The following is a 13,047-nucleotide window of genomic DNA, read 5'->3' on the forward strand; positions in this document are numbered from 1 at the left end:
TCAGAATTGATGCCTTGGCTTGATAGCGGTGGAGTGAGCATTATGTTAGACCACGAGGTTTCAAATCTAAACCTATCCCATTTAGCATGGTAGCGCCACACACCACGATGGAGGGTATATTTCACAAAGATGGAATTTCCTCTCCATAAGAATTGTGCAGTGGTAACTCTTACCTGTACTGCCATCGACATGTGCTTATGTGACGTTTAGATTGGTGAAGACAAGGGTCGTTTTGTTTTCTCTCCGCATCTGTCACGAGCCAGTTTGGTGATGGATGTTGAAATCCCCAAGCAAGAGTACATTGTGTACTCTTGCCACCTTCAGTCTTCTTCCAATTAGTGTTCTACAGGGAGGAGTACTGAATCATCAGCTGCGTGGGCGGTGGGTCGTTCAAAAATGCATGGTAGGTGGTACTCCAAAGGAGGTTTCTTTGTCCATGTTTGACCTCATTCCATGAGACGTCATGGGGTCCGATGTTAATGTTGAAGACTCCCAGGCCAACTCCTTCCTGACTCTATACACTGTGCCTCCACCTCTGCTGGGTTTCTCTGCCGGTGGGAGAGGTCATACTCTGGAATGGTGACTATGCTGTCAGGGCTATTGTCAGTAAGATATGATTCTGTGAGTTTGATATCAGGCTTTTGCTTGACCAGTTTGTGGGACACTTCCCCAATTTTAGCACAAGCCCTGACATGTTAGATGTGTTGACAGAACTGGGTGTGTCTTTGTACATTTGCGGTGCTGAGGACATTGCTGGGTGATCCGTCCAGTTTTTGTACCTTTTTTACTTCTGTGGCTATTTGATGTACTACTGAATGACTTGCTAGACCATCTCCAGAGGGCATTTAATGTGAGTACATTGCTGTTGGTCAGAACCAGTTAAGGACGGCAGATTTCCTTCGCTGAAGCACATTAGTGCACCAAAAGAGTTTTTACAACAATCGGCGATATTTTCATATTCACCGTTGCTGGTGAACACACAGTATGGGTAGTATGAGGGAACATGGATGGGATATACAGGGTATGAGGGCTCATGATGTTTATGAGCCTAATACTTGAGACATCCAAGCCCCCCTTGGAACCTGGGGCTGTAACTTGACGAACTTTAGGCTTCTTATTCCAAATAAACAAACTGATCATTCCATTAATGTCCGTTAAAGACTCTAGCTGTCGCGATTAGCAACATCTGCAAGGAGTACAGCAATCTAGGCAGCACACTCATTTTAATCAGGCAATCCTGCCCAGCCATGAGACCGAGATCGATGAACCAATGGGTATAATCCCACCTAAAAGAAGCAATCAACTGAGGAAAATTAGCCTCGTATAACTGCCTCAAAGAGGGGGTAATTGTAACACCCAAGGACTTAAACCCCAATGGTGACCACCTGAAAGGAAAATTGGCAAGAGGGGGAATGAGGGGGTGTAGCCATCAACTCTCGTTTGTAAAATTAATTGTATAAACGGAGAAGGCACATCAATAATAGTGTGAACATCCGGCTTTTCCACAAACTGCAGCACATCATCTACATGAAGGCTAATTTAAAGCTGCCCCTCCCCACATCCCAGCCCTGACAAAAGGGGTCCCACATAATTGCCTCTGTAATCGATTGGCCAATGCAAACTGGAAAGGGTGCAGGGGAACACCCCTGTCTGGTCCCTCTCTGCAAGTCAAAGTTCTCAGACCTAAAATCATTTGAGTACTGCTGCCCAGGGTCTATGGTGTAGCGCCTGAACCCATTTAAATAATCTTTATTGTCACCAGTAGGCTTACATTAACACTGCAATGAAGTTACTGTGAAAAGCCCCTAGTCGCCACATTCCGGCGCCTGTTCGGGTACACTGAGGGAGAATTCAGAATGTCCAAATTATCTAACAGTCTTTCAGGACTTGTGAGAGGATACCGGAGCATCTGGAGGAAATCCACGCAGACGCGGGGAGAACGTGCAGACTCCGCACAGGCAGTGACCCAAGCCGGGAATCGAATCTGGGACTCTGGAGCTGTGAAGCAACAGTGCTAACTACTACAGTGCTAACTACATTCAACCCAAATGTATGCAGTGTGTACACCAGATAATGCCATTCCATCAATCAAAGGCTTTCACTACAATGAGGAGGTCACCAGCCATCTAGTGCGCACTTCTGGAAAGCCTGAATCACATTCCATATGTCTCTAACATTGTTACTGGAAAACAAAGGGTGGTACGGTGGTGCAGTGGTTAGCACTACTACTTCGCGACGCCGAGGACCCGGGTTCAATCCTGGCCTCGGGTCACTGTCCGTGTGGAGTTTGCACATTCTCCCCATGTCTGCGTTGGTCTCACCCCCACAACCCAAAGATGTGCAGGGTAGGTAGATTGGCCACACTAAATTGGAAAAAATTTAAAAACAGTTACTGGAAAACCTACACTTCATGAACCCAGTCTGATGCTCCCAGTCAAGCATCAGTAAAATTCTTTCTAAATGCCCTGCCAATACTTTAGATAATTTCAAATCAACATTTAGAAGCGAGATTAGCGTGTAGGAAACCCATTCCTCCAGGTCCTTGCCTGTCTTCAAAATTAGCGGGATGTTTGCCTCCCGAAGTATCAGTGGCAGAAAACCTGTCTCAAAGGAATGACAGTGCACACCACCTAAATGCTCCATTAACAGATTCTTAAACTCCATGTAAAACTCTCACCCAAAACCGTCTAGCCTTAGAGCCTTCTCCGGTTGAAGCTATTTAATGTCCATAGTCATTTCATTTTTAGTGATATGAGCACCAAGGGCAAAGTGCTAATCTTTTGAAACCACAGGGAGTTCGAAGGAAGTGAAGAAGCGCTCCTTGCGTGCCACCGCATCACCAGATTGACCCGATTTATATAATACAGTAGAGAAATCCCTAAATGCTGTTCTTCTCTTCAATTTTCATTAACCCTCCCACCCCACTAAGCGGGAACGCCTTAGAGCCTGCCCTAGCCTTCTTAGTCAAAAAGGCCAAGTACTTACTCGGTCTATTCCCAAAGTAATACAGTTTTTGCTTTGTGAACCGTACACTTCTTTTGGCCTGTGTCAATAAAGATTTGAGAGCCACCCTAGTTACGTTAACCTCCTTCAGCAATTGCTTGCTAGGAACCCTCCTATATTTCTCTACCTTGGTCAAGCAAACCTTGAACTGGCAATGGCTCTCCAGCATTCTCTGCCTTTTGTTATTTGTTCAGAAACAACCAACCCCCCCCCCCCCCCCCCCACCCCAGCATAAGCCTTGCAGGTCGTCCACAAAGCGGAAGGGGTGACTTCAGAAGGGGAATTAATTAAGTACAAAACTCCTTCTACTCGACGATAAAGGATTTATCCTTAAGTAGGGAGTTGTCAAACCGCCACGACAGCGGCGGGTGGGTGGGGGAGCAGCCCTCAAGCAAAAATACCAGGAAGATGGGAGCATGGTCTGAGATTACAATGCTTCCCATACAACAAGAGAACAAATGTAGCATAGTCCCAGGCATCAGAAAATAGTCGATTCTCATGTGACATTGATGAGGGGCTGAGAAAAAAGAAAAATTCCTATCACTCGGATGCATCCAGATATCCCATTTCCTCACAGGCCGACGACAGCGCTCCAGCTCTAATATGCATGGGGGTGACAGGGGTTGGAGGATTTCTAGTAACCGGGGAGCTTGTTCAGCAAGGGGTTCAGATGGCAATTAAATTCTCCACCCACGAAAGAGTTAGCCGAGTCCAACTACACAAAAGTCCAAAGAAACTTTGGTGATGAACTCTGGGGAGTAATTTGGCGGGCCATATACATTCATAATTGAGGGAGTTTTTCAATGCACTAATCCTTTGATAATCATGTACCTGCCTCCCTTATCCTTAACACAATTCTCCATTTTGAAGTGGACATTCTTGATGATGATAACTGTCACACCCCTGATGTTTGTCAAGAAGGAAGCAAAGAAGACCTGTCCTATCCAATTCTGCATTAACTTTGAGTACTCCTCGTCATTCAAGCGAGTCTCCTGTAACAGGGCTATGTCCAATTTCTCCTCCTTAAGAAAATAAAGGATCTTTTTCCTTTTGATAGGATGATTAATTCCCCATACAGTCATAAAAGCAAAGTTTAAAATTAGTTACTGCCATTGTGTAGACCATCAGGGAAAAAAAGGGTAGGATTTCCGCACCACATTCAATCTAGTGCCAGAACACCCCTCCCCTGTTTCAAGCAACATCAGAGACACCAGAATATACCTAACATGTTCCTCTCTCAGATAAAATATCTGTACCTAGTCAACAACCAAGAAACCCCAACATAACAAAAAAACAAAATAACCACAACCACAATAGTTCTAAGGGAACATTCCTCAACAAAAGTGAGGACCCACAGGGCTAACCCTGCAGCCATACTGTCATCACCATCAGGAAACAACCTCAACAAGGAGAAGAGGAAACTTCTACAGATGCACGATAGAGAGCATCCTATCTGGCTGCATTACAGCTTGGTATGGCAACTGCTCGTCCCAAGATCGCAAGAAACTCAGCCCAACGCATCGCACAAGCTTGCCATCCTCCCATTGATTCTGTATACACCTGCCGCTGCCTCAGGAAGGCAGACAGCATTGTCAGAGACCCCCCCCCCCCCCACACCCAGGTTTTGCCCTCTTCCAGACCCTTCCATCAGGCAGAAGATACAGAAGTCTGAGGACCCGCACATCCAGACATAGGAACAGCTTCCTCCTCACAGCTACTAGACTCCTTAATGACTCTCCCTTGGACTGATCTGTTCACTGTAAGAACACGATTCACAACGCCCTATGCTGCTCTTGTTTGGCCCTTGTTCCGCACTGTAACCAATCACTATTTGTTGATATATGTATCATTGTCAATATACTCTGTTGATTATTCTTTTGTCTACTATGTATGTACTGTGTACGTTCCCTTGGCCGCAGAAAAATACTTTTTACTGTACTTCGGCACATGTGACAATATCAATCAATCAATCAAGGGAATGGGAGTCAAATGCCCCTCACGTGTTTTGAATCCATCTATGAAGACCTGAACCCTCCACCCACTTTCTGGAAATGGCATAAATTACTTGTGAATGGTGATGAATATATTTTTATATATATGTGTTATATGTAAGATGGTAACGGAGTTGAAGAGTTCAGAGTCTCATCCACACCATCCAGTAAAAGTGTAGATTGTTACAGGCAATTGTTCACAAACATGATGTCTGTTCTAAATGTTTGCAGAGGAGATTTCATGTTAAATGTTAACATAAAATAGGACGAAGAACCATGATGGCAATAGAATGTCATCTGACTCTTAATGAACCCTGGAGCCTGTGACTCAGCCTTGTAGAACAAGATTCAATTCTTGACCGGCATATATTTAGCTTGACTTTTCTGGCCTTGTCTTTCTCTTGGCTGATTGCCATCTGACCACCCCTGCTAGATTAATTGTGTGGATACGAGATAAGATCTGAATCAGGCCCAGAATTGATGGCCTCCATTATAGAACTGCTGTAAGCACAGCTTTCTAAACTCTGGGTTAGATTGTCTGCTGGTGATTGATTTTAAAAGTTTTTGGTTAAAAATACATCAGTCAACCATTCGAGATTCATTCCAAGAAAGCTGCCTTCACTATTGCCAATAATTGAATCTGTAGAAACACTTTCAGAAGAGACAGAATTGGATGTGACTCTTTAAAATTATTATGCAACTCATTGGCATGTTTCCTATAAAGGATTGTATCCTGATGGATGCAGATCTCGCCTCTGATGAGCATCTTTTTCCCTTCATGAATGTAAAAAAAGACAAACATTTCTTTAGTTGAATTTTCTTATATCTGCATTCAAGACTATTTTCAAAGAAACCAGATATGGCTCCTGTTGACATCGATCAAAAGCTGCTGTAATAATTCCCTAGACACTGTAATGCCAATCGTTCTGGTTTATTAAACATGCTCTATTACTATTGTCTTTGCAATTTGTGTAATACTAATAAAGTGATTCTCTCATCTCATAAGGAGGGAAGAAGAAAATACAGGCCCCACACAATGGGTCAAATAGCCATCTGCTGTCCTGTTATCATTTGCTGACTTATTTCTTTTTCCATCTCTCCTGAAGTTCTTAGTTGGCTGCAAGTCACTGATACTGCCAGCTTTCTTCAATATTATGGGCTCCTCTTCTTTCCCAAGTGTCATTTCTGTCAGACACTGGGACCCTTTGATTCCCCCAATCCCATGCTACAGGGCTCCAGGCACACCTGTCTTTCCAAAAGTGTCCTAGTTCCCAACTCCGGAAATTCCAGTGAGCAAAGTTACCAGCCTAGTTTTCATCCTCGCATGGGATAATAAATAAAGCCAGTGACTTCAATACTTCAAAACCACCACCACCCACCCCCAAAATATGACAACTCCATTCCCTTCCTGCAGTGCTCATAAATATGAGGAACCCTCCCAAATCTGTTGTACTTTTCACCTTTTTGTCTGAGGTTGCGATTACATAAATCAAAGCTAATCATGGTAATGACTCTACTCCCGTCTTCCCTCGCCCCTCCTTTCTCCTGCTACTCTTCATTTCTCTCTAATTTCCCCCCCTTCTGTATCTCCCCCTTTTATCTCCCCCTCACTCCCCCCTCCCCACTGCGTTCCGCTCTTCCACCTTCTCCCTCCACTCTCTTGCCCCACCTCCCAAGTGCTCTCTCGACCGAAGCCCCCCCCCCCCCTCAGCCTATCTCCAATGTCTCGCCCTCCACCCTGCTCGCTCTCGATAGCCCTCCCCGTTGTCACTCCATATCACCTCTTTTCCCCTGTGCTAGTTGAAATGTAATCTTGTCATTCTATGCAACCACTTTTCAGCTTGCTTCTGAAGCAGTGTAAATCAAATGTCTCCAGTTGCTATGTTACTTCAAAGTTCATGGTCCAGCTTTTCAATTTCACACGACTCTGGTCTCGTACAAAAATTGAATTATTCTTGATGGTGACATTAAGGTTGCACAGAATAATTTCATGTTGCCGAATGTTATAATCATTGTCCTGCGTTTAACTACTTATTGCCTTTGACTATTTCTGTTTCATCTTCTCTTTTGTATTTTGATGTTGCCTGTGACATTAGGTTTTTTGGAAAGACTTTTTTTGGATTAGTTTTAACTTTGTCACTTCAGAATTTATTTTCAAAGCACTCTTACAAACTTGGGGAGTTACCTTTTCAAATATCCCCTTGTAATTTCTCTTTCATACCTTTAATCAATGAATAATACAAGAGATATTCAACAGGTTAGGTTGTTTATTGATGTTGCCTTCGAGATCATTAGTCCATAAATTTGTATCTCCGTAATTAATCTTAAAGATTGAGTGATGCAGCACAAAGTTCTGTTAAATTCTTTGATTTGTAACAGGGTGCAAACCATGTATACTGAATTTGCAGGAATTAACAAACTGCATGAAAAAGAAGCATTGCGTGGATTTTATGATGAGAAACATGACGACCTCACAATGTGAAATATGCCAAGTCAGTGTTGCAATTCGAATATCCACAAAAGCTGATGCTGTTTATGCCAGCCTCGCAACCCCTTTTGTGGCTAATTCTTTTTCTTGGAAATTGAAAGATTATAGAATCACTGCAGTGCAGAAGGAGGCCATTCAGCCTATAGTTTGTACCGGCCCTCTGAAAGAGTGTCCCCCGCTGCACCACCCTATCCCAGTAACCCCACCTAAGCTTTTGAACACCAAGGGGTAATTTAGTGTGCCAATCCACCTGACCTGCACACCTTTGGACTGTGGGAGGAAACCGGAGCACCCAGAGAAAACCCATGCAGACACGGAAAATGGGCAAACTCCACACAGACCGTCCCCGAGGTTGGAATTGAACCCGGGTCCCTGGAGCTGTGAGGCAGCAATGCTGACCACTGTGCCGCCCTAAGGTGGATAAGGAAAAAAATATTTTAGCCTGCCCTGTAATTTTATCTTTCTAAGTGAACCGTCATCTTGTGGTTCCCAGGATTTATGCACATTGCACTTGTGATGTTTTCGATGTGTTAGTTGTTGACAAATGAAAGCAGTGTGCGCACTGACATCACTGGTGATGAACTGGCATCCCGGGACCATCTTTCAGTGTGAATTTACTTGTAGATGCTGCTGGTCATATCACTTGATGTTATGTTAGCTTAAAGCACCTAAGAACAGGCTGTTGAGTGTGAAAAATTACTTCTGGTAGTATTTAGTTGAGGGATAAGTGCTCACCTGGGAACCAAGAAGGATCACCTGCTCTTTGTGCCTTCAGACCCTTTACGTGCATCTGAACCATCACTGCAGCAGTTTAATGTCTCATCTGAAAGACTGCTTTTGACAGTGCACCATTCCCTCACTGGTTCACTGAAGTGTCAGCCTAGATTGTGTGCTCATTTCTCGAAGTCAGGCTTGAGCCCATAAATCTTTAATTAGAAGATGAAGATGATGCTGCGAAGCTAACAGCACAGTATAATGCCAATTTTATTTGATTTCTTTAGCGGCCATCCTGGCTTTTCAGACTTTGCCAATTGATTATGAAGTAATGGCCTTTCTTTAGGCCTTTGGGTATTGTGAATTTGTTTGGGATAGTCACACCACATCATTTCACATTGACCATTGCAGCCAGCTGAATTAGCATGTTTATTCCATTGACCTGGTATGTGTTTAAAGTTAGGTCTTGTACTCTAATGTGTTACATCTCGTGTGTCCACCCCATCTTGCTATAATTTATAGTTGTTTTAAAAATAAGCTATTTGGAAATGTTTTTGAATCTGTGGCCAGGATTCTTTAGGACCTGTCATGGGAGATTCGGAAGTCCAGTCAAAAGTCCAATAACTTTCAGCAGGACTGGGTGATCCCATCGGCGGGCGGGGCTGGAAAATCTTTCCCTGTATGTTTGCTGTGCTGACATTTTCATGGGTGGTTCATTGGATGCCGAATCTTTGGGATTTCCCAAAAGGTGTTGCACCACTTCTATTTTAGTTCTATTTTCTCCCTGTAATCTCTCTTCCTTAATTCCATGTTCTTTGTACAATGGAAATGGTATTCCCATGTCTATTGATTGACTATTCTTTCATGGGATATGGGAATCGCTGGCACGGTCAGCATTTGTTGCTCATAGAACAGACAGTGCAGAAGGAGGCCATTCGACCCATCGAGTCTGCACCGACCCACTTAAGCCCTCACTTCCTCCCTATCACCCCCGTAACCCAATTACCCCTCCTAACCTTTTGGTCACTCGGGGCAATTTATCATTTCCACCTAACCTGCACATTTTTGGATTGTGGGAGGAAACCGGAGCACCCAGAGGAAACCCACGCGGACATGGGGAGAATGTGCAGACTCCGCACAGACAGTGACCCAGCGGGGAATCAAACCTGGGGCCCTGGCGCTGTGAAGCTACTGTGCATGCCTAATTGCCATTGACCCGAGTGGCTTGCTGGCTGATTCAGGGAGGCAGTTAAGAGTCGCCACATTGCTGTGGACCTGGAGTCATATGTAGGGCAGACCAGGTAAGGAAGGCAGATTTCCTTCCCTAAAGGGCTAGGTGGGTTTTTAAGTTGCTGCTGTGGTGAGATTTGAAATTGTGTCCCCAGTACATTCGCTTGGATTACAAGTCAGAGACCTTACCACTACGCCGTGGTCTCTCTCCTCTCCACCCCCACCCCCCCCCCCAACCCCACCACCCCCCTCTATCTTTGCTCATTGATAATATTTACAAAGAAAACTCCATTTCATGACTTTCATTGATGTATTTATAGGCTCTGAACTTGGCATACAGCAGCATTTATAGCAACTACAAAAATTTTGTCGGCCCCCCTCACTTTCGAGCAATTTGCAAGCTTCTGGGCTATCAAGGAATTGCTGTGGTAATGGAAGAACTGCTCAAAGTTGTTAAGAGCCTTGTAAGTATATTTTGTAAAATTGCACTGACACTATTCAAGCCTTTTACAATTGTTCAATCTTAAAATGCTTTTACTGTTGAAAATATCTTTAATAATCTGAAAGTGACCTTGTGAAATAGTTACAGTTTTCAGTGCATCAATGTGTTTTGTTGAGTGTGTTTCATCTTTATTTATTTTCTGATGAATTCTAAAGCTTTTTCTCAGGTGCTGGCAAATTATCCTAAAAACACAATTTGTCATAGTTTTTGAATAGTTTATTTGGGCTTCATCCCTATCAGAATAAACATCAATCTATGCAAACCAAAACAGTAAAAGAAAGAAAACGACCCAGGTCTTCTGATCTTCTGATGATCAGAGACTTAACGTACGATCAAATCGGGACCTCCATTGTGCTGACTCCATGGGAATTTGCCCCAGGAAATTTGAATATCCAGCAGGCAATAATTCCCCATGCTCCACAGGACCCTCTGAAAAGTGTCCGACTCGGAGTTGAGTCGAAGACTTCAGGTAGTGTCTATGGTATTATGTGGATAGTTACCTGGACAGCATAATCGTGGTTTGACCACTGGATAACTGACCACCCAGTCACTCTCACAAATCCCTACTGACTATCCCCAGGTTCTTCTGGCCCCTATACCCTAACCCTCCCCCCCCCCCCCCCCCCCCCCCCCCCCCCTGATCCTACCTGGTTCGTCGCAAACACCTGACTATGCCCCTGAAATGCCATCCTGCCTGCATACCTCATCCACTTACCCACACTACCCATTCACTCATTCATCCAGTCACTAGGATTCACCCATCGCTCATTCACTAACATCCCCCTCTGGGCATTTAAACTTGGCATATGGCAACTAGTGCTGTAAGTAGGAGCCCTGATGCTCTTCTCTGCTCTCTGCATGGATTTCTGCACTGAGGGATTTCTTCTGCAGAGTGGATTGGAAATGTAGCCTTTTTAAACATATCCAGGTTAATGGGTAGTTCTCGGCCTTGATCAACGTTGGATGCAACTGGTCTGATGCTGATCAGAATATCTGGTACATGAACAATTCTGAAATTGTATGTGATGCCGATTACACAACCCTCTCTTGACATTACTGACTAGGTATGAATTTTTAAAAAAAATCATATTGAAATGGGCAAGATTCAAAAATCTTTGTCTGTGCTAAGAGTATGTGAAGAAGCTATAAAAATAGGACCGTTCCTGGGACCAGAACAGAAATCAACCAGTTCAGACTAGAACCTAGCAACCCTTCACTTGAGTTGCAAATAATCATTCGATATTTTGTTCCAAAACCAAGGCCCGGAGAAACTTGGTAATAGTCACTGGAATCTGCATTCCACTAAGCACAAAACCACCCCTTCCCCACCACTATATTTTAACTTAGATTTTGAAAGGAATTAAATTGTTGGTTTCAAGAGAAAAAGTAGAGAATGTGTGAAGTGAGCTGGGCAATGGGATTAGATTAGGTGGGGAGTTGATGAGCCCGATGACCTGTGTCTGTGTAAAGCACCCCTGATGCTATGGTAACAACTAATATATAGTTGGTATTGGTTCATCTTAAGGTTCCAGTTTGCTGTGAAGTATTAGGTACATGTTTAGATTGTGAAAAATTCTCATTCCTATCTGTGTTGATTTGAAGCAGCAAGTGTTAATTTGTGTTCCTGGAATATTATAATTTCTGAGGACGATCCATTTGTAAATCATTACAGATTTCCCACTTTCAGACCGCATTACAAATTTAGTTTTTAAAAAAATCACGTTTTCCTTTGTCGGTAGCCATCGAGCATCTAAATTAGAAAGCAAAAGCGAGAATTTTGAGGCAAAGGGAAAACGTTTTCATTTGAAAAGCAATGCCTAATGCTCAAAATTCTATTCAATTAGGAGACAGAAATTCAAGTGTGGCGGCAAAAGAGAAACAACTCTTCAGAGAGTCTTGATCTGTTATGCATAATAGCCAGGCCTAATGAATAAATTACATGTTTACGACTTATAAAAGTGCTTTGCCGCTGTTGCATTAACAGAATCCTCTCTATATGTGTAACCCCAGCTACAAGGGACCATTTTGCAGTATGTGAGGACTTTAATGGAAGTGATGCCTAAAATCTGCCGTTTACCCAGACATGAGTATGGATCACCAGGTTAGTATAAACTGCACAATTTCTAGATTTCCAGAAGATTTATATTGCTGAAAAAAGATGGCGTGTTGGACGAAAGGTTATATTAGAAACAACTGTTCTTTTTGAAGATTATTTCTAATCCAATTTTCACCCTTTACATATTTTCTCCTCCTGAGGTTACATAGTGTTTATAAACACAGAAATAGGCCATTCACCCCATATACTTCATGCCAGCATTTGTGCTTCATTCGAGCCCTCCCATTCTTCCTTGTTTAACTCTATCAGCATAATTCTCTATTCTCTTCTCCCTCATAGAATCATACAGTACAGAAGAGGCCCTTCGGCCCATCAAGCCTGCACCGCCAAAGAAAAACGTGAAAACCTACATGAATCCCACTCCCCAGCACTTTACCCATAGCCTTGGATGTTAAGATATTTCAAGTCTTCATCCAAGTGCTTTGTAAAGATTGTGAGGTTTCCTGCCTCAGCTACCTTCCCAGGCAGCGGATTCCAGATTCCCACCATCCTCTGGGTGAAAATTTGTTTCCCCAAATCCCCTCTAAACCTCTTGCCTTTCGTCTTAAAATTATGCTCCCTTGATATTGACCTTTCAACTAAGGGGAACAGCTGCTTTCCATCCGTGCCCCTCTTGAGCATCCGATTATATATCTAACCTAAGACCTCCTCCTTCACTGTCAGCCACCCAGCTAATCTTTGTGTCATCTGCAAAATTACTTACCACCCTGTGGTACGCCATTGGACACCGGCCTCCAGTCACACAAACAGCCTCCTACCGTCATCCTCTGTCTCTCATCACTAAACCAATTTTGCTCCAACTTGCCACATTAACTTGGATCCCATATGCTTTTACCTTCTTTATCAGTCTCCCAAGTAGACTCTTGTCAAGGCTTTGCTGAAATCCATATAAACTAAATCAACTGCACTACCCTCATCTACACACCTGGTCACCTCTTCAAAAAATTCAATTGAATTTGTTAAGCATGACCTCCCTCTGACTGTCTTTGATTAAACATTGCCT

The 13,047-nt window shown here is 43.4% G+C and overlaps 1 protein-coding gene across 1 annotated transcript in view; it reads left to right on the forward strand.

Annotated features, from left to right (window-relative positions):
• Positions 1-13,047, forward strand: part of cyfip1 (cytoplasmic FMR1 interacting protein 1) — a 189,018-nt gene that overhangs the window by 147,357 nt on the left and 28,614 nt on the right. Inside the window, exons 21-22 of the mRNA XM_038819028.1 lie at positions 9,747-9,890; positions 11,939-12,029. Of these exons, the coding sequence (XP_038674956.1) occupies positions 9,747-9,890; positions 11,939-12,029 (235 nt within the window). The remainder of the gene's footprint in view (positions 1-9,746; positions 9,891-11,938; positions 12,030-13,047) is intronic.

The sequence above is a fragment of the Scyliorhinus canicula genome, chromosome 14, assembly GCF_902713615.1.
Source record: "Scyliorhinus canicula chromosome 14, sScyCan1.1, whole genome shotgun sequence".
Taxonomy (NCBI): domain Eukaryota; kingdom Metazoa; phylum Chordata; class Chondrichthyes; order Carcharhiniformes; family Scyliorhinidae; genus Scyliorhinus; species Scyliorhinus canicula.